Here is a 25,677-nt window from a genome sequence, read left to right on the forward strand (position 1 = left end):
ATGAAGTTGGTGAAGACACATGTTTGTCAAGTTGTTTTGTTGTTTTTTGGATGAATTGTCTAAGATAAACTACTGTTTCATTCAGTGATTTGGTTGGATTACAAGATTTCAAGAAAGTGTCATTCTTTCTTGATGGATAAGAAAGTATCACTCTTTCTTTGATTCCATAGAATTTGTCAAGAGTATCATTCTCTTATTGCTTTAGAATTTGTCAAGAGTGTCATTCTCTTGTTGCCTTAGCATTTGTGTCAAGAGTGTCATTCTCTTGTTGCTTTAGAATTTGTCAAGAGTGTCATTCTCTTGTTGCCTTAATATTTATGTCAAGAGTGTCATTCTCTTGCTACTTAGAAGAATTTATCTATTTTGATTTCTAGATTGTACTTGTGTCTTTCATCATGGCTTCACCAACGGCTATGGGACTACGGTTTAGCTTCAACAGTAGTAAAATGCAGAGAGTTACTTGTTGCATTTGTTCCAGCAAGCTTGCTGTCAGGTTAATCCAAAGTTGGTGTAGTTAAAAGTGCTACAATGTTGGATCATTAACTTTATTTGAAATGGTTTGAATTCGGTTTCGATTTTGTGATTAACTGTGGCTTCTTCAGACATGTTTAATTGGAATGACGAGGAGCTTGCAAACATAATATGGGGTGCGGCAGATAAGAGTGATGATCATATTGTGCCATATAATGAGGCAAGTGATGATTATTGCAACAAGAAGGAATGGAAACAAGAATCTCACACCATCAAGCCTACCGAACAGAAGACCCATAGGTCCAAAATTGACTTGCAGGATAGAAAGTTGGAAAACAGTTCTAATTTTGACAAGAGTGAAGGAATTTCTACCTTTGATTTGGAATGGACTCGTGACCTGATTTATCATTATCTAATGTTGCAACAAGTGAACAACATTGCATAGCTGAGGGAATCCAACTTAATAAAGATGGTGATTTTTTTCAAAACTCCAATGAAGGTAAAGAACAAGGTGATCTTGTTGACTACAGATGGGCTAACATTGGAAGTTTTGATGATCTTGACCAGATTTTTAGCAATGATGACACTATATTTGGCAACATAAGTCTTGGTAATGCTGAAGAGCTAAGGTCTTCTAGAGATGCAACTAATAGTCCAATCAAAGCATTTCTTGTATCGTCAGATTCATGGAGTTTCACATCAGGTGCGGTAACGAATGCTTCTGAGCATTTGGAAATTAAATTAGACTATATCCAGAAAGATGACCAGTTGATCATCCTAGGCTATCTTAAATACCTGGCTAGTTCAAACTTCACTTGGATACCCAAATTTAGTTTGAGGAGGAGTAATAACGGATATAACATAAATATACTTAGAAGGGGTATTATTGTACTTAGGATATATGGCTATATAAGGGATTGTATATCTATCATTTCCTTAAGTTCAGTTGTATACATTTTCTCTAATCAATCAATACAGTCTCTCTTGTTTCTCTATGTCATCTTCATCTTCCTTTATACGAACTTCATCTTTTACAATGTAGTTAACACTTCGATGTAAAGCTACACGCACGAGGCAGAACATACGCTAAGTCAATTTGTATTTAGCTGAGTTGAAGAGCGTTTGGCAAGAGATGGACAAGCGACACAAGTTGGATCATCGATTTAGATGCTACTAATCATATGACATATGATCAATCTTTATTTCGATATATGACATCACCTTCAAGAGAAAGTGCAATAACTGCTGATGGTGATATTGCTCTTGTTACTGGAGTCAGCTCTATTGCACTTACTCCGTCTCTTTTGTCACATCACCCACTCTTTGTTCCAGCACTGTATAATCATCTATTGTCTGTCGAACAAGTTGTTGAACAAGTAGGTTGTGAAGTACTAATGTTTCCCACTTTTTATTTACTTCAGGATGTCTAGACTTGGATGCCCATTGGGCGTGTTACTAAGAGGTGTGAGTTGTACTATATGGACGATGTTGCACTAGTTCATGTTAATCAATTCGAGTAGGAGATAGTGATAAACTTAAAAAGATCTGGTTATGCCATCCTCGATTAGGGCACACATCATTTGGTTATCTAAAGAAATTGCTTCCTTTTTTATTTTGTGGTAATTCAGACTCTGCTCTCTAGTATAATGTTTGAATTTTAGCTAAGTCATCATGCTTCCTATTCTTTGAGTTCCCATAAAAGACTAGGAGCTCGTTTGGATGTGCTTTTAACAGGACTGAAAGCGTTTTTGGTTAAAATATTTTTTGAACCAATCTTTAGTTAAAATGCAAGTAAATTCTGGAAAAGCACTTAAAGTGCTTCCTAGAAGAAGCACATAACTGGTGCTTCTTGCATAAAGCACTTTAAATGCTTTTGGAACCGAAAAACATTTTCTCTAAAAGCATTTTTAGTCATTCTAAAAGCACATCCAAACGATCCCTAGTTCATTTTGAATTAATTTATTCTGATTTGTGGGGACCTTCTCTTATTTCTACTCAACATGGCATTCGTTGGTTGTTATATTTGTGAATTATTGTGTTGAGAATGAATCCTACATTGATGAGATAAGGAACCTTCCAAGAGCTTATAAGATGTTGGGTTACTCCCCCTATTGTCAATTGGTTTTATGATGGAACCTCAACTTTGTTCCTGGTATCAGAACATATTGGCCCACGTGTAAAGCCCAATAGCTACATGTGTTCCACATCACCTAATTCATGTTATCCACGTGTTTGGCTTGAAAAAACTCCCCACATGTGCGGGGGCGTGCGAGGATGTAAAAGTAAAAGACTTTATCAACCAAATATATTTATATATTAATTAACAAGTTAATCCTATCATCTTGACAAAAAAAAAACAAAAATTCCTTGATAACTTACTGTAATTGATCAGCCAGAGGACGAAAAATAAAAAACTGAAGGAAAAAAAAAAATTCGAAGCAAACAAAATTGCTACCAAATCCCTCCAAGAGTAGCATCGCTCCAGTTTGGTTTCTGCTCTTAGATGCCTGCAGGGGAAAAGACTTTATCTACCAAATATTGTACATAGCACTTTAAAAGAAAAAATTGTAAACCCTAAATTTTGAAGAATAAACACCAAAACCTAGAGTGAATTTCTAATAAATTAGGGAGCTTGAATAAAAGAAATTCAGATTTCAAAATTAAAAATTTTGGTTAGTTGAGAGAGAGAGAGAGAGAGAGAGAGAGAGAGAGAGAGAGAGAGAGAGAGAGAGAGAGAGCCTTTTATAAATACATGTTTGGCTTCTTAGAATAACCATGAAAGGGAAGAAGATGGGGTCAATGAGAGGGAGAAGGTGAATGAAAATCTGTGGATGGCTAACTTAGAACAGTTGGGAAGTTTTGAAGTTGGCGTTGGTGGGAGAGAATAAAAAGGAAATAAAAAAAGATTGAGGAATGATTTCACTTAAATTTTTGGAACTGTGGGAATATTGTGAAAATTTAAAGATTTGAAAATTTGGAACAAAATTTAGTCTTGCCTTCTAAAACTTTTTAAAATAGTGTATAACTGCATCACATTTAATGTTCGTGGCAGATAAAAAAAATACGGTGTGGCTACTAACAATATTGATCACAGCCAATGTACGTGGTGGTTTAATACTTTCATACTAAGACCGTGGTAGTAAGTCGTTTTATTATAATAGGCTACTTCTTTACCCGTTGTAAAATATTGTTATCCACAACATGCTAACTAAGCCCGTGATAAATTTTCATTTTTTTTAACGGGCACATAGTGTCCGTAATAAAATTGATGTGATAAATGAACAAATTTCTTGTAGTGAAAATTTGGGAGATGGTCTTATAGTATACAATGTTAGTGGAATAAGGGATCCACTATTAAAATGAATTAAAAATAAATTTGACATTGATGTCAAATTTGACATTGATGTCAAATTTGACATCAAATCACTAAATCTTCAAATCCAGTCAGCAAATAACACTTCGGTTGAGAGACTTTTGATGTCAAATATGCACAGTGGCATTCCACCTAGGATTTTGACATCTCCTTTGAAGATGCTCTAAGGCGTTTTCTCGTACCCACGACCTTCTGTGGCAACCTTAATTGAATAATAGAGACGTTTTGGTTGAATGGAGCTAATGACGGACGTTGTATTAACTGGTTGAAGTGGGATGCCTTGTGTGCCCCAAAAGGTGGGGGAGGCTTCGGCGTCAAAAATATGTATGCATTTAACCTTGCTCTCTCAGTGAAACAGGACTGGCGGTTGATCTATGAGCCTGACTCTTTGGTGGCTAGGGTCCTAAAGGCCAAGTATCACCTCAAACGTCGTTTCTTGAGGTGCAAGTTAATAGCAACGCTTCATATGCTTGGAAGAGCATTTGTGCTTATAGAAGTGAGATTGTTAAGGGTTCGGGGTGGTTCATAGATAGCGGGGAGAAACTGAAAATATGAGTTTGCTACACCAACAACACAACAAACTCTACATATTCTTCAAATTTTCCCCTGTACATATATTGTCACACACTTGACAATAAATCAATTTTGTTGAGAATATCTGAGAACTTTTGTCCTAATAAGGGGAGAAATTGAATGGAGATGCCACTGGGGCAATATATTCTAAGCCAGCCACACAATGTTATACATCTTTGTTTTTCTATGTAACAATGTGTGGTTGGTTATCGAATTAAATATGTGTTGGGTTTGAAAGTGTTGAATTGATACGAAATGCAGCTTACGTTGAACTCTCTAGGATATGAGATTATATTGGTGTCATCAGGAGGTGTAAGTCTCTGATCGTCAGTGGCTTAGATACCGAAGCTTAATTAACAACAGGTTAGTATTGTGTTTCGTGTCCACAATTACCAACATTGCTGCCGTTTATTTGAAGAAGGTTAAAGACAATTGCTTTAGAGACTTTTATGTCAAGAAAATTGGGTTACGGATTGATAGTTACTGAAATTTTGTAGCTTTGCTAATCTCTAAAAGTCACAAGTTGAAATTGATACAACGTATCATTGGACAAAACTGTCTGATGGTGTTCTAGGAAACATTGTTTAGTCAAGTGAACGCAATGATCGTGTGTTAAATATGTTCCCAAGCTGTATTAAAGCCCTGTTTTGGACTTTAAATTTGATTATTTGCGTTCTTAAGAATAAAGCTGAACTTTATTTATATGAGCTTTTTAGTTATTGCCCTATTCAATTTTTTTGGAAGCCTCGTTAGTGCTTCCTTGCTGTTGGATGTGTCTGATGAAAAGCATCAGATGGATTACTTTAATTTTCGCACCATTGATCATCAGATGGCATAACTGAAATAAATTACTTGAATTTTCAAACCATTGATCATCAGATGGATTGTTGTTTACGTAATGTACTAATTTTTAGTGTTTAATTAAAGCTAATCACAAAAATTAGAAATTTTGAATTTTCCAAAAGATGCCCAATTGGATTTTAGCTCATCCAAACCATCCTGGGGTATTGGTGTGTTGAGTTGATTCAAATGGGTTGAATGTGTTAATCAAATGGGTTGCCCAATTCACTATTTCATTGCTGAGATTTTTAAGCCATGTTGTGTTTGAGCTTGGTGTTATTTACCAACAAGATGAGGCCTTTAAAGTTTAAATCTTTTGCTGGACCGCTTGACGTTTTGCTAGCTCTACACCAAGTCCAAAAAAAACATTAGCGTAAAATAAGAGTGGAGTGCTCTTGCTCTTTGTGGGCTAATTGATGCTAATTAGCCGCCTTTCTTTCTCCTTCAGTCTTTTTAGATATGCAAATGCAATGATATTGAAGTAACCGATGTAGCAATCTTTTTAGATATGCTTCGGATACTTAATGCGTATCTTCGAAGTCGTAATATACCCCCTTGAAATGAAACCAAACATATTTGGGTTTCCTTCTATTTCTTCCTGTTTTAGTCTGCAGAAGCGAAAGAATTAAAATAGTTTGAGGTTTCAATTTCTGTTTGTTAATGTGAAAGTTCTTTTACCTAAATATCGTCCACCTGGCTTTTGTAGGAACTGGCCGAATGGAATGCTAAATACAGGTAGAAGTTTGGTTTTATATTTCTTATTTGTGCATCTGGAAAGAGTGGTGAGGGGATACTTGCCGAGTTGAAGGTAGCTTTTCATTTACAGTCGGTTTTTTTATTAAAGTTTCCAAATGTTAAAAGATTATAGTCGTGGCCTTGATAAGCATGATAGAATAGCTTCACTATTTCATTTGAGAATTTTGGTTTAACCGTTGTCGTTAATAGAAGTTTCTCTAAACTTAATGCAGAATGAATATATTTACTCGATAACTTTTGGTTGGCTTGGCATATTCTGGCTTAATTAACCTTTTCATGGGAAACAAAGATTAATAAATCATACAAAGTCAATAGTTTACAAAAATCACTCTTTAAAAATAAAATATCAAAGCCAATATAGTGCCTTTTCAGTAACTGGTACAGAAACTTGTTATATTTCAACAAGCCCAGAAAGATGGCTAAAACCTCACTCTGACCTCTATATTGGCACTTACGCCCCACTCTTTGGAAATTCTATTATTCGTTTCCAACCAATTCACTCCAAAAAGCCAAGGTGATAAAAAAAAAAAAAAAAAAAAAACTTTTAAAGCACCTTAGAGTCTCTGTTTTTCCTGGAAAACATTGTTCATCTGCCAATGCACAGGATGTTGGGATAAACCAGCTCAGTTTTTCCTCTAAGAAGAGATTAAGCCAAAATTTTAATGTTTTCGGGCAATGAAGAGATAAATAAAGAATGTGTTCCACTCCATAGAAAGTGTGTAAAAAAGACAGGAGATAACCTGCAGTTTAGCAGTCGCACTAAAGCATACATCGACTAACATAGTTCTTCTATTTGCAATTGCGATGCAGGAGACAATGACCAAGTTTGAAGAGTAGTAGTTATTATCGTTAATCTTTTTTATGCTTAAGTAAATATTTTTCCTGCAACTTATGAAGGAAATGTAAAGACCACATGAGATATTCACCAGAACATCCGCTGATGTTTTGTGATGCCCGTGGAATGAGGAGAAGGATAACACTTCTGAAGGGCCATGCTCTACAGACTCTGCATAAATTGTTACTCAAATTAGTAAGCGTTCTTTTCCACTTTGCAGAAACGATATCCAAATAGACCAATAGTTGAGTTCAAGATTGCAACTCAGGAGCAGATGAAAATAACAGAGCTACTCCTTGCGAAGCTCTTTGCAACAAAAGAAAATGTTACTTCTACAGGCAACAAGAATCTCGCAATTGTTGCAAAGAAAGCAGAAGGTGTTTTAATTTTTTTTGTCTACATAATTTTTAGTCCGTTTATGCGTATGCAACTCTGGGCTTTGCTTGTTTCACAATGTTTTTACCTCATGAATGACTGTTCTCCAGGAAAAGTCACTTCTCTTTCCTTGCATTTGCTACTGTTTCTAAATTATTTTATTGATTTTCTGAACCTTAGAGGATCGTGTTAGCATTATTGGAGGGCATCGAACTTCTGCTTCTGAAGCTTCATCCGTAAAAACTTCTCAAGCTCCAACTCGAACCCGTCCACCCATCACAACCCATATCTTGGATGTTTCTTGAGGATGTCCAGGTTCTGAAATTGAGGTGTGTTTAAAAATGTGGAAGGGTCTTCAACCTCGTCCCGTGTTTGGTGAGTTAAATGCAGGTGGTTGGGTATTTCAAGGGTCTTCGACTACAGAATGATGGGCGAAGTGGTCAATTGATGAGCATAGTCGATGTATAGTAAACCCAGGCATTTACAGGATCAACTTTAACACAGGTAAGTACTCCACAGGTGGGTTCTTTCCTTATGTTTCTATCGTGTTTGAGATTGGAGAGTCTCAGAAATTGGAACATTTTCATGTTCCTCTGCTGCTGTCACCTTTCTCATTCTCGACATACCGTGGAAGCTAGGCTTATGTGTAGTTTAGTTGACAAATAAATTGTCTGTAATTTTACTTAAGGTTTTCTTGTTGACGATGTATTAAATCCATTGGAAAGCAATATCGATCTTCATGTGTTAACGCTGATAATATGAACAACGATAAAGTGAATGGCAGTTTCCCTCTAGGATGGGAAGAAGTCTCTCTCTTACCACCTTGTATAAAATGAGTGAGCTTTCATACTGTGAAATTCACATCCCTGGGCACACTGCCTAATTATTTCGAACCTTTTGCTCAAAATTTCCAATACTTACTCAAAGATTAACTACGCTTTACTTTTACACCCCATGTTTTGGGGTGATTTTCAAAATAGGTAACGAGGGTAATATTGTTATTTTCTCGGTTATAGACCTTTAACATTGCATAGACTTCGAATTTAACTGGCAATTTACCTTTTGAATTTCTCCCCTACTATTTTTCTTTTTCAGAAAAGCAAGTTCTTAAACCCATTGAAAACTACCAATCTATTCTCTCAAAGTGTGTCACATGCAAGTTACGTGACTTATTTGATGAGAAATTGGATATAATAGCTTTGAATTTTAGATAGGTAGGAAGTTGGTTGTTTTTAAAGTACTTAAGGGACTTGTTTTTGTATAAAAATTATTTAGCGACTTGATTTTCACTTGAGTAATAATTCATGGACTAAATTGACAAATTACTCGGTTATCTAATATTGTTTATCACCTTCCCATTTGTACGTACCTTCTCTTTTAACATTCTCCTTTAATTTTAAGATCCTACAATATTACATGATCAGATCAAATTGTCTATTTTCAAAGTCACTCTCTACAGATCATTCCTATAAAAAATAGCTAAATCAAAATCCATTTACTTAATCATCTTGTTATCCAAATAAACGAGCTATGTTATTTATTTAGTAAAACAATGAATCATGACTACGCTAGTCAAACGGGTAAACAATTTTTGGTTTATAAATTATTATTACTATTGTTATTATTATCATTGTATTATTATTATTATTATTATTATTATTATTATTAATATTTTTTGCAAAGATTATCTTTATATGATACAAAATAAACAGTTTTGATCAACAAGCCATGTTGTAGGGTGTTAAAATTAATGAAGAAAGTAAAAATTGAAAAGAGAAGGTACAAGGGGAAAGACAACTAGCATTCACTAGTAGTAGTAGGAGTTAAAATACGAGGACAAAAGGGCAGTGGCCGAAGGAGGCTATGCATAATACAAAAATGGAGTATCAATTCTAGTTGTATAAAAAGTTTGATAAGTGAAGGAATTGAACAAGTGTCATCAGTGTATTGGTTAGGATCCATGTCAACATAAAATAGTTAGAATTAGTTAGTTGCCTAACTTCTGTTAAGTTTGTTAGTTTGTTAATATCGATGCATTACAATGGCTACTGCATATAAAGCTTGAATGTACTCTCATTACTCATCAAGGAATCATAAACACCCTTTCTTCTTTGCATCTCTCTCTCTCTCTCTCTCTCTCTCTCTCTCTCTCTCTCTCTCTCTCTCTCTCTCTCTCTCTTTTGCTCTCATTTCTTCTCTCCATTGATTAATTCTTAGCTTTATCTTTAGCTAATTCTTGTACTATTAATATGGTATCGAGCCAGTGATTCTGTTATGGTTTGTCGATTTGATCTTTTTTTGCGGGCTCTCGGTGCTTCTTCTGCTGAAGTTTGTCTGCGTTTTTCAAGAATCATCAATGACGATTCGCAAGTCTTCACAAGGCGATTGAAGTTTTGGGTGATCTAGTATTTCTGCAGCTTTACAGAGTACTATGAAGAATCTCAGGTGATAAAATGTTCCTTGAATTTCTTAGCTATTCTTGAAGATTATTGTGGGATATGAAGTTTTTCAATTATGGGTTAGTTTCTGCGATCTTGTTCTTTTGTTGTGAAAAATGCTATCAAGTAGTTTAAAAGCTTGAAGGGCATGAAGCCATTAGAAGATAGATTACAACTTGGAGGCACGAAGCCATTTGTATTGTAGCGTATAGGCAAGAAGTCATTTCTATTGAGAATTTTTTGGTTGATTTCTGAGGCACGAAGCCATTTGTATTGAAGTTTATAGGCAAGAAGTCATTTATCTTGAATTTTTTGATTTGAAGTATTTCTTGATTAATTCAGTTTCTTTAATAGACATGGCATCTTCATCTGTTAGAATTGAAGGGTGATTGGGTATGCTTACTATAAAGTTAAATGACTCGAAAATGGGTTTTTCAATTCAAGTCAGTTTTAAAAGGTTATAAGTTGTTTGATCACTTTGATGACACTGCTGTGTGTCCTCCAAAGTTTGTGATTCATATTGAGCGTGGAGTAACTAGTGAGATCACTGATGCATTTCTTGAGTAGGAAGTAATAGATTTAGCATTGCTCATTTCGCTTATTGCAACCTTATCTAATGAATCCATTGAACATGTTTTGGGGTGCAAAACTGCACATGAGGCTTAGGTGAGTTTGCATGACAGATATGCATCTATTTCAAAAGCAAGAGTGAACACTTTGAAAACTAAATTCTAGACAATGCAAAAAGGGAGTGATTCAATTGAACAATACCTGTCTAGGCTTAAAAATATTAAAGAACTGTTGATTGCGGCTGGTGAATTTCTATCTAATAATGATTTTGTTGTGGCTGCCTTCTCTGGTTTAGCAAGAGAGTATTCAAATATAACAATTGTGATACTCATAAGAAATACTTCTATTTCTTTGAGAGAATTCAAGGAACAATGACTATGTGCAGAAAGGGAAAATGAATCAATGGTAAACGGCCTGGTAAGTAATTTCTTTGGTTTATATATGCAAGGTTCCATTGGCTCATCTTCATCAATGTATGGCATGACATAGGGAACTTCAAGTAATTCTGATAACATTTCATATTCAACTGGAGGTACAATTACCAGGGTACCAAATGCTGTTCCTAGTTTTGGTGTACCCTTTCCTTAACAAAGTGTTGTGCAATTTCCAGCACAAAATTCTTTTTATAGGGCTTCAAATGCTAATGGTTCTTCTTTTCTGCAACGAAGTGCATTTCAGCCAGTGCAAGTGTTAATTCAACAAGGATTTCCTTATGGTAATACTCAATTTGGTGATGCTTAGCAGCAATCATAGTTTTAGCAACCAATGCAGTTTCAACAACCTACACAATTGCCTATACTATTTCAGCAACCAACACCATTTCCTGACTTCTCAAACACTTATGCTTTTGTTGGACATAATAGTGCACCAAGACAGTTTAGTGTTAATTCTGGCAATGGAACAAGATAATACTATGGACCAAAAACAAATGGCTATGGGAATTACAGGTCTTCTAATGACAAAGGTCAATCCTTTGGTAACAAGCAATCTAGTGGAAATTGGCAATCATGGTCTGGAAATACTGAAACCAGAACACATATTGTTCTCGAATGTCAAATTTGTTTCAAGAGATGACACATTGCACCTAATTACTAGAAAAGATCAACTACTTCTAGTTCTGCTAGCCAGACTATAGAGTGTCAAATTTGTGGAAAGAAGAGACACAATGCTCTAAACTGTTACCATAGGAATAGTTTTGCTTATCAACGGACTGTACCATCTCCATCTTTGAGTGTTATGCAAACTCAAACACTACAGTCATTTCAAGCTTCTCAATTGTCTCTTCCCAATGACTCATGGATTGTAGATACAGGAGCATTTCATCACATGACTGCTGATGTGCAATCTCTATAGAATGTAAAACCATATGAAGGCAAGGATAAAATAATAGTTGGTAACATATTAAGCACATTGGTTCTACACAGCTACAACCAATGTCTTATTCCTTAATTTTGAGGAGTGTATTACATGTCTCTACAATTGTTGTTAGTCTTTTATCAGTAAAGCAGCTATGTAAAGATAACTAGTGTTGGTTTATATGTGATGACACTAACTTTTATGTGCAGGACAAGGGAACCAAAGTTGTAATCTACCAATGAAGGAGTAGTGATGGTGAGTTGTTTCGAATTCCTATGAAGATGCTTACAAGGAGTTCAAGTCCTTTAGGATAGAGTTCAGTGGGATTGCTTGGTCAAAAGGTGAAATCTACAATATGGCATCAAAGGTGTGGTCATCCTAGCAATGAAGTCTTATTTGTAATGCTGAAATAATCTGATATGGTTAGTTCTTGTGATGATAAACAACATTTGAATTCATTTTGTATTGTTGGGAAGATGTCTAGATTACCATTTGTTGATAAGAAAGAGTCATGTATTTTTCTATTTCAGAAAGTACACTCTGATCTTTGGGGTCTTTCATCTATAAATTTCATAGAAGGTTACAAGTATTGAGTGAGTTTTGTTGATGAATTCACAAGATATGTATGGATATTCCCTTTGATCAATAAATCAAAAGTTTTTGATGTTTTTCAAAAGTTCTATAATCTTGTTGTTAATGAGTTTGGTTACAATATTAAGTGCTTACAGATAGATGGTGGTGGAGAGTATACCAGTCATAGATTTGATGAGTTTTTGAAACACAAGGGAATTGTACAAATGGTTTCATGTCCATATATGCCTAAGCAAAATGGACTTACTGAGAGAAAACACACACACATAATGGAGACAGCAATCACATTGCTCACAACTGCAAATTTACCTTAAGAGTTATGGTTTCATGCATGTGCTCATTCTGTATTTCTTATAAAAAAAATGCCATGTAAAAATATTTGGCACAACTGTGTATCCATATATTAGGCCCCATAATGAGAACAAATTGCAGCCAAGAGTATCTCTATGTTTTTGTTGGATTTGCAATGGGATATAAGGGAGTAATTTGTTTCCATAGACAGTCTAGGAAGTTTATCATTTCTAGACATGTCATACATGATGAAACATTGTTTCCATATAAGAATGTGGATCTTACTAGAGCCCAGGTGTCTAGTAACACTTATACATCCAGATCATTTGGTTCTCCAATTGTAGTGACTATTCTAGTACAAAATATGCACAAAGAGGTACGGATTCAATATGTGAATGAGAATTAGCACAACATCAATTATACTTTTTCAAGGTCTTCAAATGATTCTAATATTAAGGTATCTGCAATACCAGAGTAAGTGCAATGCAAGAAGAATTTGATGCACTGAAACTCAACGAAATCGGGTTTTGGTTCCTCGACCTACTCACAGAGCTATTATTGGAAGTAAATAGGTGTTTAAGTTGAAAAAGAACCCTGATGGTTCAATTTCGAGGTATAAAGCTTGATTGGGTGGCTCAAGGTTACACTCAAGAACTTGGCTTGGACTATTTTAAGACATTTAGTCCAGTTGTAAGGCAAGCAACAATTAGAATGATAATTTCACTTGCAACTCATCATAAATAGGAATTGAGACCACTTGACATCAAGAATGCTTTCTTGCATGGTGAATTGGAAAAGGAAGTATATATGAAGCAGCCTTAAGGATTTGTAGATTCTACACATCCACACTATGTGTGCAAATTAGTAACGCCACTGTATGGGTTGAAACATGCACCAAGATCCTAGAATGCCAAGTTCACTGGATATTTCCCTACAATGGGGTTTCAAATGTCACATTCTGATAGTAGTCTATTTGTCAAACATGATGGAGAAGATGTAATAACTCTACTATCATATGTGGATGATATTATACTGATAGGATCAAATTCCAGTAACGTACAAGCAGTTATTCAAGAGCTCAGTGAAGTGTTTGAGTTGATGGACATGGGAAAACTGTCATATTTTCTAGGGTTACAAATTCAATATAAGGAGAATGGAGATATCTTCATTAATCAGTCTAAATATGTAAAAGACTTGATTCACAAAGCTGGGATGGACTCTTGCAAACCAACAACAACCCCATGTAAGCCACACACTCAGTTGTTAGCTACTGAGGGTACTTTATTGCCTGGTCCTACCGAATATAGATGCTTGGTTGGTGCACTTCAATATCTAACATTTACTAGGCCTGATTTGTCATATGTTGTTAATGTAGCATGTCAATATATGACTAATCCCACAAATGTGCATTTTAATCTTGTCAAAAGGATTTTGAGGTATGTTCAAGGATTAATACAATGTGGTTTGACATATTCAGCATCATCAGATACATCAATTACTGCATTCTTTGATTCTGATTGGGTAGCTGATCCCAATACCAGAAGATTAGTCATAGGCTTTTGATGAGTAGATTTTATATCATATATTTTACCCTAATCTTAGTATATTTTGGTTAATATTTTGGAAGAAATTTTGATACTTTGAATTGTATTTTCAATATAGGACTTTCGACTTCCTCTGGATCAAAACAGGATCAAATGGATGAATTTTGGAGTAATTCCAGTTGGAGGACGTTCGTGAGTCACTTAGCTTGATCGTATCAAAATTTGGGATTTTTCCACCAAGCGGTTATTTTCTGGCGATGAAATAAAGAAGCAGTGTGCAGTGCTGGAAAATGACGTTTTTGGGCTTAAATTGCGTTTTTGGAGCCCAAGATGACCTTGGATGAGTTCATGGCCTTCTGGAAAATTGTTCAAAATATTCCAAACATTAAATCCAGCTATATTGGGCCAGTTTTGGAGCAGCTTATGGGTCAAAACGTGGCTGTTCAGATTTTGGACGAATTTTTACTATTTTAATTTAGGGTTATGTTTGTCTTTAGGGGGATTAGGGTTTGTGTGGTGGCTTAGCAAATATATTGCTTGGCCGTCTACAGTTTTAGACTACGCTTTATTTTATGCAATATTGGAGACAGAGAGAAGTGCTAGGGTTTTGAAGATTTTCTACTTGAAGGTGTTTTCAATCCTTTTCTTAATAGATATTTCTATGATTTCAATTATGAATATGCGGAACTAATTTCTTTTGCTAGGGCGAAGCCTTGAGCCTTAGCATGAATATGTGATTTTTATTTAATTTCTTATGATTGATTGCATGCGTACTTTGAATTGTTAATCACCGGGATAAAAACTATCTAATTGTCGTAATGCCTGATCACCATTAGGATCTTTAGAAAAGTAATTTGATGCAATTTTGGTCGGAAGGTTCCCTGAAATTGACGCTGGCTTCTTGTGATTAATAATTGTAATTTCTCTTAAGATGAATATCACGTCTTAAGGATTGCATGATTTTTCAAAGGATTTTCATAAAGCATAATGAATATTTCATGTTTAGATTTGATCCGAACGTCCGGACGGGTTGCATGTTAGATATACGTTCTATGTTGGAGGTTCCAAGTAGAATATGAATTAGGAAAATCTAATCTTCAAAGTGGCATGTGTAGATTATAAGTAATTGGTAAAAATTCATAGGATTGCTAGGTGATGGTGGAACCCTAGTGCTTTCTTAATTTTATTCTCCCAAAACTGTTTTCTTTCTCTCTAGCTCTAATATTGCAGATTGTTTATTTTAATTCATTAATTTCGTTTTTATTTTAATTAGGTTATAAAATCAATCATCTAAGTTTCTACTTTACAATAATTAATTGGAATCTGATTAGTTTCGAATTATTTATGGAGATGACCTTGCGAAATCCGTTTATACTACAATAACCTTGTGATTCTTGCAAGTAAAATAGGAGATTTAAACCCGTTCACATGAGTACTAAAAATCCCTATCAGCTTTGCAGTATATATGAGACTTAACCTTATCTCATGGCAATCAAAGAAGCAAGCATCAATGTGAGATCCCGTATTTTTAGGCTTTGTATTAATGTTATTATTAGCAGTCTGTTTTAACCTAGAGCCTTTTTAGTTACTTACCTAATTATTTGTGACACTATATATGTATACCTTTTGGTTAAGCCATGCATGCTTTCATTCCCTGCATGCAAAGAGTAACGACCAGTGATTAGGCTTGCCATTTTAATGACACCTGTCATTGTAACGAAAACTATGAGCATCATCACCTATATAAGCTATCGTATTTCTATGACATTCTTATCTTTTATCTTCCCAATCTTTACACCTAGCATGCCAAATTTCCCAGCTACCAAAGCCAACCAATTAGAGCCTTTGGTAGCCGCCCTATATTCCTATAAGTAGGAGCTCTGCTCCATTTTTTTTCCTACTACAATTTGCGTGCTCTAGTTTACCTAGAGGTGGTATATAACGTGTGTGTATATATATGTATGTACGTGTGTGTATATATACATTATATATGTATAGAGAGAGATTAGAAAAGATAAGGGTGGAAGAAATACATTGGTTTAGTAGTGATCAAGAAGCTAGATCAAGTGCGTGGAATTTAGCTATTGCGATAGTGACATGGATCTTCATTTTAGCTTTGGAAGCCAGGTAGGGGAAATACTGTAAACCTTTACGGAAATTGATTTTATTAAATTCCGTGAAGTGTTATAATATTCTTGATCTTTTTTATTGATTGATGTGGTTGGATATTAATTGGCTAATTGCTTCAGTTAAGTGTTTACTTGTTTTTGGTTATGGAATTATTGCTGGAATGCTATTCGTTGAGAATATATTGTGATACATGTGAAAGATGAAATGATATTATTTGTGCATCATTCATGTTGTGAGATGTGGTTGGAACTTCAGTGTTGAGATTGGAATTCAAGAAATGAGGGTAGTTGGAAATGATCTTTTGTGTAGTTGAATATATTCATTGTGAAACCAGTTCCAGGCGAGCCCGGTGTGCATATTAGAATAGCATATCGGTGGGAATTATCGATGTGGGTGATTTGGGCTGGAGATCAATGAATTAGATAAGATGACTAGCAAAAGGAGTTTATGAATTTGGGATATCGTATAGAGGTTAGTTTCTGTAATAGAACATTCGAACCACCACTGCAGTGGTAAAATGCATGGTATGGGACGTGCAGGTCTGCATGTTTTATTATATAAATTAACGGGTGTAGCTAAAGAGGTTGGATTGCATACATGCATTGTTATCATCTATGATTTGATATTTGGCTATATGATTTCATGACACTTAATTTAATATTGTCAATTTACTGTGATAAGATTATGTCCCTATTGTGCTGTTGAAACTCATCCTTCTATTGTTATGCAAGTTTATGAACTAGACATTCAAGAGTGTAGGCAAGATTTTATGTCCCTATTGAGTTGTTAAAGCTCATCCTTCTATTGTTATGTAGGTTTACGAACTAGACATTCAAGAAAGTAGGCAAGATGAGATCGAATTAGATTGGAGTAGCGAAAGTTCATCTATTTATTGTAGGTTGTAAAGAATTCTTGATTTATTTAAAAATCATTAATTATTTTTATAAGAGGAATTTATTTTCCAACCTATTTCAATTTCTTTTTATTTATTGAGCTTTTAACTCATGTTTCGGATTCAGGTTCGAGTTTTTATTGCCGACCTGGGTTCGGGGCGTGACGATCAGTGTCTTGAAGCTCTATTGAGGCAAAATGCAAAGCTTTAGCACATTGTGCTGCATACATAGCTTGGATAAGACTGTTATTGAAAGACTTACATCAGTTCATTGCTAAACCACCATTGTTACATTATGATAACCTTTCTGCTTTGGCACTATGTTCCAATCCAGTATTTCATACTAGAATCAAACATTTGGATACAGATTTTCACTTTATTAGGAAAAAAGTGCAAAGAAAGGATTTGATAGTCCAATATATTCTAACTGAAGAGCAAACTGCTGACATTCTTACCAAGGGGTTACATGGACCAATGTTTGTCAAGCACTGTAGTAATCTCAAGCTTGGTTACCACAGCTGAGATTGAAAAAGTAGGCAGACTATGCCCATTCCTTTATGAGTGGCTTCAAGAGATTAGGGTCCCCCCCCCCTATATTCTCCCTCACTCTCTGTGATGGTTGCAAGTTTCACTCCCCCGTGGTTGATTTGCAAGCAAGCTAATCTCCTAGTTTGATTTGCTTGTGTGTAGTGCTTGTTATAGGTAGATGTAGATGTGAAGGTGCCTAAGGAACCGCCCTAAAATACATTGTTAGAGGCGTTGGCTATTCATAGATCTCTCTCTCTCTCTCTCTCTCTCTCTCTCTCTCCATTGATTAATTCTTAGCTTGATCTTTAGCTAATTCTTGTACTGTTAATAAAGTTAAGATACAGGCAAATTTCAAATGAGAATATCACCACATACAGTGTTATGTATTAGTTTTTGTTTACGTGACAATATATTATTAAACTGGAATGTCAAAGTAATTGTTCCCGTACACAAAAAATTGACACTCATTGAATAATAGAAGTACAATACATATAAATTTACACTAGTCAATAATTCTGCTAGAGAAAAAAATAGCTTAAGATCCAACCCAACCTTATTCTCAAATTAATTATGCCTTAATCCTTGATGTGGAATGGAATTAACCACATTAAAACAAAAATTTCCTCACTCATCGAAAGATACAATTTGAAATTGAAATGGAGTCACGCCTTCAACTAAAAAATGGGATCTTGAATTGGCATTTTGGGATGGGATTTTAGAGTACTTGACGCCTCTTCAACATCGCCCACAAGTTTTTCCTAAACGTCTGCATGTTTGACACGTCTCAACCATACGTCCACAAGCCATCTTTGTTCTTTCTGGGTCGTACGAACTCTCGATATATATGTTAACATTTTCATTGTCGATTGGGAGCATTAAGTTCAGTTTATTTGGCTAATTTTGTAAGGTGCTGATAAAAGAGAAAGGAAAAATGCAGGCAGTGAAGGACAAGATAAATGAAATGGGCGCCTTGCGCAAGGTCAAGGAGGAGGCCAGGGCCGAAGAGAGGGTACGTATATTTCATATAAATAGTAATGCAGTATTGTTACATTTGTAGATCCCATTGTCGCTTAATTCCATAAGAAATATGTGAACGACTTAATTATTTGTCTCCACAAATAATATATTCTGATGTTAGATTTTCTTTTCAGTTTTTTTTTTATCGTACAATATTAGGCTCTTTTGGAAATGCTTTTAAAATAACTGAAAGTACTTGCAAAAAATTCAAGTGTTTTTCTAGGATTTACTTGCATTTTACTAAAAATTAGTTCCAAAAACATTTTCATAAAAAGTGTTTTCAACAATTTTAAAAGCAATCCAAACAAGTCCGTTATCATTATAAAAGTACACACAAGAACAAAGGGACATGTATCGTATATCAATGTACCAACGAACGTGAATGTACCTGGAGTTTTTACAACGCATAGTTTACCTAATCAAATGACTATAATCAAATTTCAACCTAACACTCATTTTTCATACTGCTGGATATTCAAATTGTATACTGCTAGGCTGAGAAGGAAATAGCAAAGGCGAGAGTAGACGTAGCTCATGAGGTGAGATTGGCTAAAGAAGCTGAAGCAGCAATGTCACTGCATGTGGCCATGGCTGGGGAGATTGCCAGAGCTGGAGACAAAGCAGCACATGAACATGAAATTAAGGCAATGCATACGGCTAATGGTACGAACACTGCACATGAACATGGAGCTTCTCCTGCTGAAATGGCTGGTGTGGGAGGTCATCCAGCTTATAAACGAATGCCCTAAATTTTTATTTATCATTCTCTGAACATGCACCTATGAATTTGTAATCTCTTTATTCATATGTGTGTGTATATGTATGCACGTGCATTGTATGTTCATGCATCAATTTCCTTATAATCTTCTACGTTAAATTATTTCTTATAGGTTTGAATATTCGATACAGTTTCCGTTCGATTTTTGGCAAAATTGTCTGTGCATTTTTTGTAATACAGAATTAGTAATATTAATTTTGATGTTTATAATCTTGGGTTTTTATCATAAACAGTCCCTGAAATTTACTCAACTCATCAACATGGTCATTGAAATTGAAAATCAATCAATGTAGTTCCTGAAAATAAATGTCGGAAATCAATGTGGTTTTTCCGTTACAATTCCATCAAAAACTGTGTTATGTGCTAATGTGGCACATAAGTGGATCCCACAAGACTAATTAATATTGCCATGTGGATTAGAAATACTATAAAATAATACAAAACAATTTTTATTTTTGGATAATTAAAAACTTAAAAAAAAAAGGTCATCTTCTTCTCCCACCCGAGGAAGCTGCACCCGTCCACTTCGGCTCCAAATCAGGAACTATATGCCTGATATCCAAAGCCCAAAGCCCCTAATATCTCATCCACCACACAATGAAGTAACACATCCCCAAAATTCAAATACAAAATTCAAAAATTAAATAAAAAATGTAATAAAATAAATTAAAAAATGTGAAATTACAGGAAGAAAAAGTTGATTAAAGGAGGAATTACCCTCGGAATGGGCATCCCAACCTTTGTCATGAGTATGTTGAGGCCGCTGATGATCAGAGGGTACCTGGGCTCCAACTTGTGCTGGTCGAACCCGTGCCCGACCCGAAAAGGCAAAAGATTGGACGAAGTGGCGGAAGTTGGAGCTTGGTTGACCTTGAAGGTTGTGCTAGCTGGGCGCAAACGACGCGTTTGCTCCTGTGATTACTCAGATGGGAGAGGAAGAAGATGATGAGCAGTCATCTTCTTTTTTTTTTTTTTTTTTAAGTTTTTAATTATATAAATAATTTTTTATTTAAATATTTTAAATCCACATAGCAATATTGAAGTATATTGGTGGGATCCAGTTATATGCCACATCAGCATATAACAGAATTTTTGACGAAATTATAACGGAATGATCACATTGATTTGCGACATCAATTTTGAGGGACTATATTGATTGATTTTCAATTTTAAAGATCATCTTGATGAGTTAGGTTCATTTCAAGGACCATTTGTGATAAAAACCCTAAAATCTTTGTTCTGATATATTTAATCACACTACTTTTTAGTCGCCACACGTTCCGCCCTCGAGGCTCTATATGTATGCAAGTTTTTATTTTATTTTGTTGTTTTATGCTCAGCACTTATGGACTGCCCCTTAGGGCTCAGCGCTTTAATAAGCTATCAAAATGAGGGCTCCTAGTTAAAACGAGTTAAAATATTGAATCACATTATTTTTAGCCCATTGTAAGACTTAATAACTACTCATGTCCTTTTTAGTGAGTTTTTATGAGTTGCTAAATCTAGGGAATGAAGTATCAAGCACATGTGTGAGGCGTATTGGCTTGGAACACCAGCTATCCATAATGAGGTGGTATTTCAAGAATGCGGAAAAATTTCTCCTCATAGTGGCTCTATTAATGCTAACGGTTGTAATATTATTTTTAGTAACTAATGAATTCATGGTTGGAGTGGAAGTAATATTATTTTTAGTAACTAATGAATTCATGGTTGGAGTGGAAGAACTTTGTAAAGCTTACGCGTCAACAGGTCGAGATTTACATGATATATTATGGATCATCTAATGCAACATGTGATACGATAATGATTTAAGCACTGAAATGAGTATGAAAAAAGTACCAAACAATTTTTTGTCTATAGAATGATAGGTGGATTTGAATTCAAAACCTTGGTTCATAGGTAAATTCTCAATCAAATGACTAGAAGCCCTTGCAAGAACATCCAACTATATATAAAGATGCAGAGGATTAGAACTTACAAATTCCAATTGAACTCATGAACCTTAAAATTTATCAGATCCTCCATAAATGTGCATAATAAATTCACATGTCATCACTTAGTCATCCATATCCAACCGACCCAAATCTATTTGGCTTTACATTTAAAGAAACCCTAAAACTACATATTTCAACTCTATATATACCTTCTTTCAGGGAATGAACTACAAGGAGCCGCCTCAACCTCAAACCCATCTAATCCATTGTCTCTTCCTTCAGCAATATCCCTAACTCACCATGACAAGAAAGAAAATCAAGCTTGCATACATAAGAGATGATGCTTCAAGAAAAGGAAGAACGGGTTGATGAAGAAGGTAAAGGAACTTAGCATTCTTTGTGGAATTGATGCATCTGCTATCGTTTATAGCCATTATGACACCAAACCAGAAGTTGGTCCGGACCCGGATGTAACCCGAAGGATAATCACAAGGTTTAAGCAGATGCAAGAGATGGACAAAAGAAAAAATATGTTGAACCAAGAAAGTATTCTAAGGCAACAGATAGTTAAAGTTGAGGAGCAGCTGAAAAAACAAAATAAGGAAAACCAAGAGAAGGAAATTATGATACAATCCATGTACGGGAGCCTTCCAGCTGACTGCTTGCAGAATTTGAGTGGCACGGATTTGAACGGCTTGTTGTTGTCGATTGAAAAAAGTATAGAAGCAATTGAGGAAGAAATGCAAGAGGCATGACCATAAGTAACAATGATTAATGAGGTTCAAGGGGTAAAGGAAAATAGAGTAAGGGACTAAGGGAGAAGAAATGATGGGGTAGTAGGTTAGTTAAAATAAATTTCCCTTCTTCTATTTGTTTCTAGTGTGTTATATTTTCTATTCAATGTATTTGATTTTTATATTTTAATTTACTTTCGAATGTTATGTAGTGCAATGTCATATGATAATTGTACTGAATTCAAAGCATTTAAATCTTAACCAATAAGGTGTTCTATATACATGATTTGTGTGCCGACACTGTTTTTCTAATTAAAAAAAATGTGATGATTGACATTTAGCATTGCAGTTTAGTGGTTTTTTTTTTCACTTTTAAGTGAGAGGTCTTAGATTCAAATCTCGTAGATGGTGAGTTTGAAACTAGTTTATCCCCCAACCACATGTTGTATAAAAAAAGGGTGACAGCCACTACTATGGTTTAGTGGTTTTGCTCTAATTTTTGAGAGGTCATTGGTTTGACTCCCGTTGAACAACTCATTGAAATTGGTACCATATAGAATCACCTACAATAATATGAACTGAAAATATGACTTTAGTCCCTGAAACTTAATTTTCTCCACATAAAACCTGACATAAGTTTTTTACCGGAATAAAACCCATTGACTAGATTCCACATCAGCAAATTCCTTAATTATATTTGACTTTACACATTTAAAAAAAATTCAATACCCAAAACACCCTTATTTGAATGTTTGATTTACACAATTAATTCCACATAAATTGTAAGGGAGAATTAATGATTTTACAAAAAAAAATTAAAAAAAAAAAAAATTTGCCGTTGTGGCAATCTTTGGAACCCCCCACAGGTTTGATGGTTCAATTCCCCTCAAATTAGGGGTTAAAGGAACTGGGTTTTGCTTGGAAATGAAAGAGGGAAGGATGATGATTCATTTTCAGGTGGTGGTGAGGTTCGAGTCGCTGGAAAATCGACAAAAAAAGGATGGAAAAATCCGCTGGGTCGCGCAAGTCCAATGGGGGAGAAACGGGTCAAGGGGATCTGCTGCATCTCCTCTTCCTCGTTTCCCCTCCTTGCTCTCTTCTCTGGTTGGTCCCTCGCTTCTCTCATCTTCCTGATTGGGCAGCAGCCCTCTCAGCTTCCTCATCCGATTAGGCAACATCCCTCCCTTCTCCTTTGTTTCCTCTTTTCCCCGATTCCTTTCTTTTCCCCCACTCAGCCACCCACATGTGGCCAAATAATTTAGTAGTATAAAATAATATAATTAAAATAGTTATTTCTTCAAAATACTTTCGGGTTCGTAGCTCCGTAAAACTTTAATCGTAACTCCAAATTCACTTCTACTTACGCTTACATGTTCGTCTTGTCGAGTACTTCAGGAATACACTAAAAAACTATTTAGTACGTCTCACTATACGTTGGTCAACAAAAGTCAAAACCTTCACCTCTAGGGCATTTTGGTAAATTCACACTTTTAAAATTTATAAAATCGTAGAACTAAGGATGGGTTGTCACAAAAATAACAGAAAAATAATAACAAAAAATTGGCATAATCTACCCTAAAATTGGTATACCCCAAATCCGACCCCAAGCTCCACTCCTCATCCTATACTTGACCCTAAACCCCGCACCAAACTCAAATTACACATATTAATGAAAAAAAATTAAAATTTAGGGAGAATATACCTTTAGGCAAGATTGAGAGGGAGGAGTGAGTGTGAGAGAATTAGAGGAGATATAGTGAGAGAGAGAGAGATGAGATTGTGAGTGAGATATAGTGAAGAGAGATTAAGTGAGTGTGAGAGAGAGGGTTGGATTTGGGGAGAGGGAAAGAGAGAGGAGAGGTAAGAGTAGAGAAAGACATTGAGAAAATGGTGGATGAGTTATTTTGGTTTTAAAAGTCGTATCACTTTGCGTGATGAAATATTGGTAGCGCAAAGTCTTAAAAAAATTATAAAAAAATATTTCTAGCGTCCGATTTTTGGTGCCCGCTCAAAATTTTAGAGCTTTGCACGATGAAGTGTTGGTCACGCAAAGTTTTGCGTGACAAAAAATTGGTCGCACAAAGTCTTAAAAAAAAATTCCCATGTCCCATTTTTTGTGCCCACCCAAATTTTGAGTTTTGCACGACGAAAAATTAGTCGTGCAAAGTCTTAAAAAAATTTCTCACGTCCCATTTTTGGTGCCCACCCAAATTTTTAGAGTTTTGCACGACAAAGTGTTGGTCAAGCAAAGTCTTAAAAAAATTAAGAAAAACATTCCCGCGTCCCATTTTTGGCTCGCGTCCAAATTTAAGGATTATGCGCAACGAAATATTGGTTCATCGCGCAAAATTTATAAAAATAATTTTATTTTACAATTTAAAATATAAATAAATTAATAAATAAGGTTTAGGCGACCAAATGTGTATTCGTCACGCAAAGAAAATAATAAAAATTTTAAAAAATTAGTTTAACAATATAAAATATAAAAATAAATAAAAAATAAGTATATAATGGTTAGGTGACGAAATATTGATATTCGTCGCGCAAATTTTTAAAAAATAATAAAAACTTATGAAAACAACTATATTTTAAAATTTATAATATAGAATAAAATAAAAAACAAAAATAAATTGGTTTGCGCAACACATGTATACAACTACACTTATATGAATAACGAAAAATCATGATTTAACGGTTATTTTAATTCCGATTTTGATGATTTTTTACAGCTACACTCCTTGACCCTATATGAATACAATGAATGAATTCGATTGTCAATTTAAAATATTTACACTAATGGATACCACAAAATCTTATGTTATACTTAATGAAAGTATAAATAAACTCTAAGTGTTAGTGAATCTATTGTTTTGATGGGATATGCATTCTACGAAACTAGTTTCAATGATCCAACCGTCAAACTTGTTTGTATATACTTCGAGATTGCAAAAGCCAAAAATAAAAAAAAAACATTCAAAGATAAAGTAACGGGATAAAAGTTTTCAACGGTTATAAATGAAAAATCACGATTTAACGGTTATTTTAATTCCGATTTTGATGATTTTTTACAGCTATAGTCCTTTACCATATATGAATACAATGAATGAATTCAATCTTTAATTTAAAATATTTACACTAGTGGATACCACAAAATCTTATGTTATACTTAATGAAAGTATAAATAAACTCTAAGTGTTAGTGAATTTATTGTTTTGATGGGATACACATTCTATGAAACTAGTTTCAACGATCCAACCGTCAGACTTGTTTGTATATCCTTCGAGATTGCATACACCAAAAATCGCAAAAAACAAACATTCAAAGACAAAGGAATAGAAAAAAAATTTGACGGTTATAAACGAAAAATCAAGATTTAATGGTTATTTTAACTCCGATTTTGATGATTTTTTTACAGCTACAGTCCTTAACCCTATATGAATACAATGACTGAATTTAATCTTCAATTTAAAATATTTACATTAGTGGATACCATAAAATCTTATGTTATACTTAATGAAAGTATAAATAAATTCTTAAGTGTTAGTGAATCTATTGCTTTGATGGGATACGCATTCTATGAAACTAGTTTCAATGATCCAACCTTCAAACTTGTTTGTATATACTTCGAGATCATATACGCCAAAAATCGCA

At 34.8% G+C, this 25,677-nt stretch overlaps 2 protein-coding genes and 1 pseudogene across 2 annotated transcripts; all 3 read left to right on the forward strand.

Annotated features, from left to right (window-relative positions):
- The first annotated feature begins 604 nt into the window (after positions 1 to 604).
- Positions 605 to 7,861, forward strand: LOC103409761 (uric acid degradation bifunctional protein TTL-like; annotated as a pseudogene).
- A 10,552-nt stretch (positions 7,862 to 18,413) lies between these two features.
- Positions 18,414 to 19,568, forward strand: LOC103426899 (late embryogenesis abundant protein 6-like). Its single transcript, XM_008364983.2, has 2 exons — positions 18,414 to 18,572; positions 19,075 to 19,568. Exons 1-2 carry the CDS (start codon positions 18,495 to 18,497, stop codon positions 19,327 to 19,329), a joined length of 333 nt encoding a protein of 110 aa, XP_008363205.2. The 5' UTR covers positions 18,414 to 18,494; the 3' UTR covers positions 19,330 to 19,568.
- A 2,092-nt stretch (positions 19,569 to 21,660) lies between these two features.
- LOC103426934 (agamous-like MADS-box protein AGL80) lies at positions 21,661 to 22,047 on the forward strand. The gene has a single exon (XM_070812592.1). It carries the CDS (start codon positions 21,661 to 21,663, stop codon positions 22,045 to 22,047), a length of 387 nt encoding a protein of 128 aa, XP_070668693.1.
- Positions 22,048 to 25,677: the final 3,630 nt, after the last annotated feature.

This window comes from Malus domestica, chromosome 02, assembly GCF_042453785.1.
Source record: "Malus domestica chromosome 02, GDT2T_hap1".
Lineage (NCBI taxonomy): Eukaryota > Viridiplantae > Streptophyta > Magnoliopsida > Rosales > Rosaceae > Malus > Malus domestica.

Coding starts and splice junctions, on each gene's coding strand:
- LOC103426899 (XM_008364983.2), top strand. CDS start 18,495: ATGCAGGCAGTGAAGGACAAGATAAATGAAATGGGCGCCTTGCGCAAG. Junction 18,573..19,074: donor AGGCCAGGGCCGAAGAGAGG/GTACGTATATTT, acceptor GTATACTGCTAG/GCTGAGAAGGAAATAGCAAA.
- LOC103426934 (XM_070812592.1), top strand. CDS start 21,661: ATGAAGAAGGTAAAGGAACTTAGCATTCTTTGTGGAATTGATGCATCT.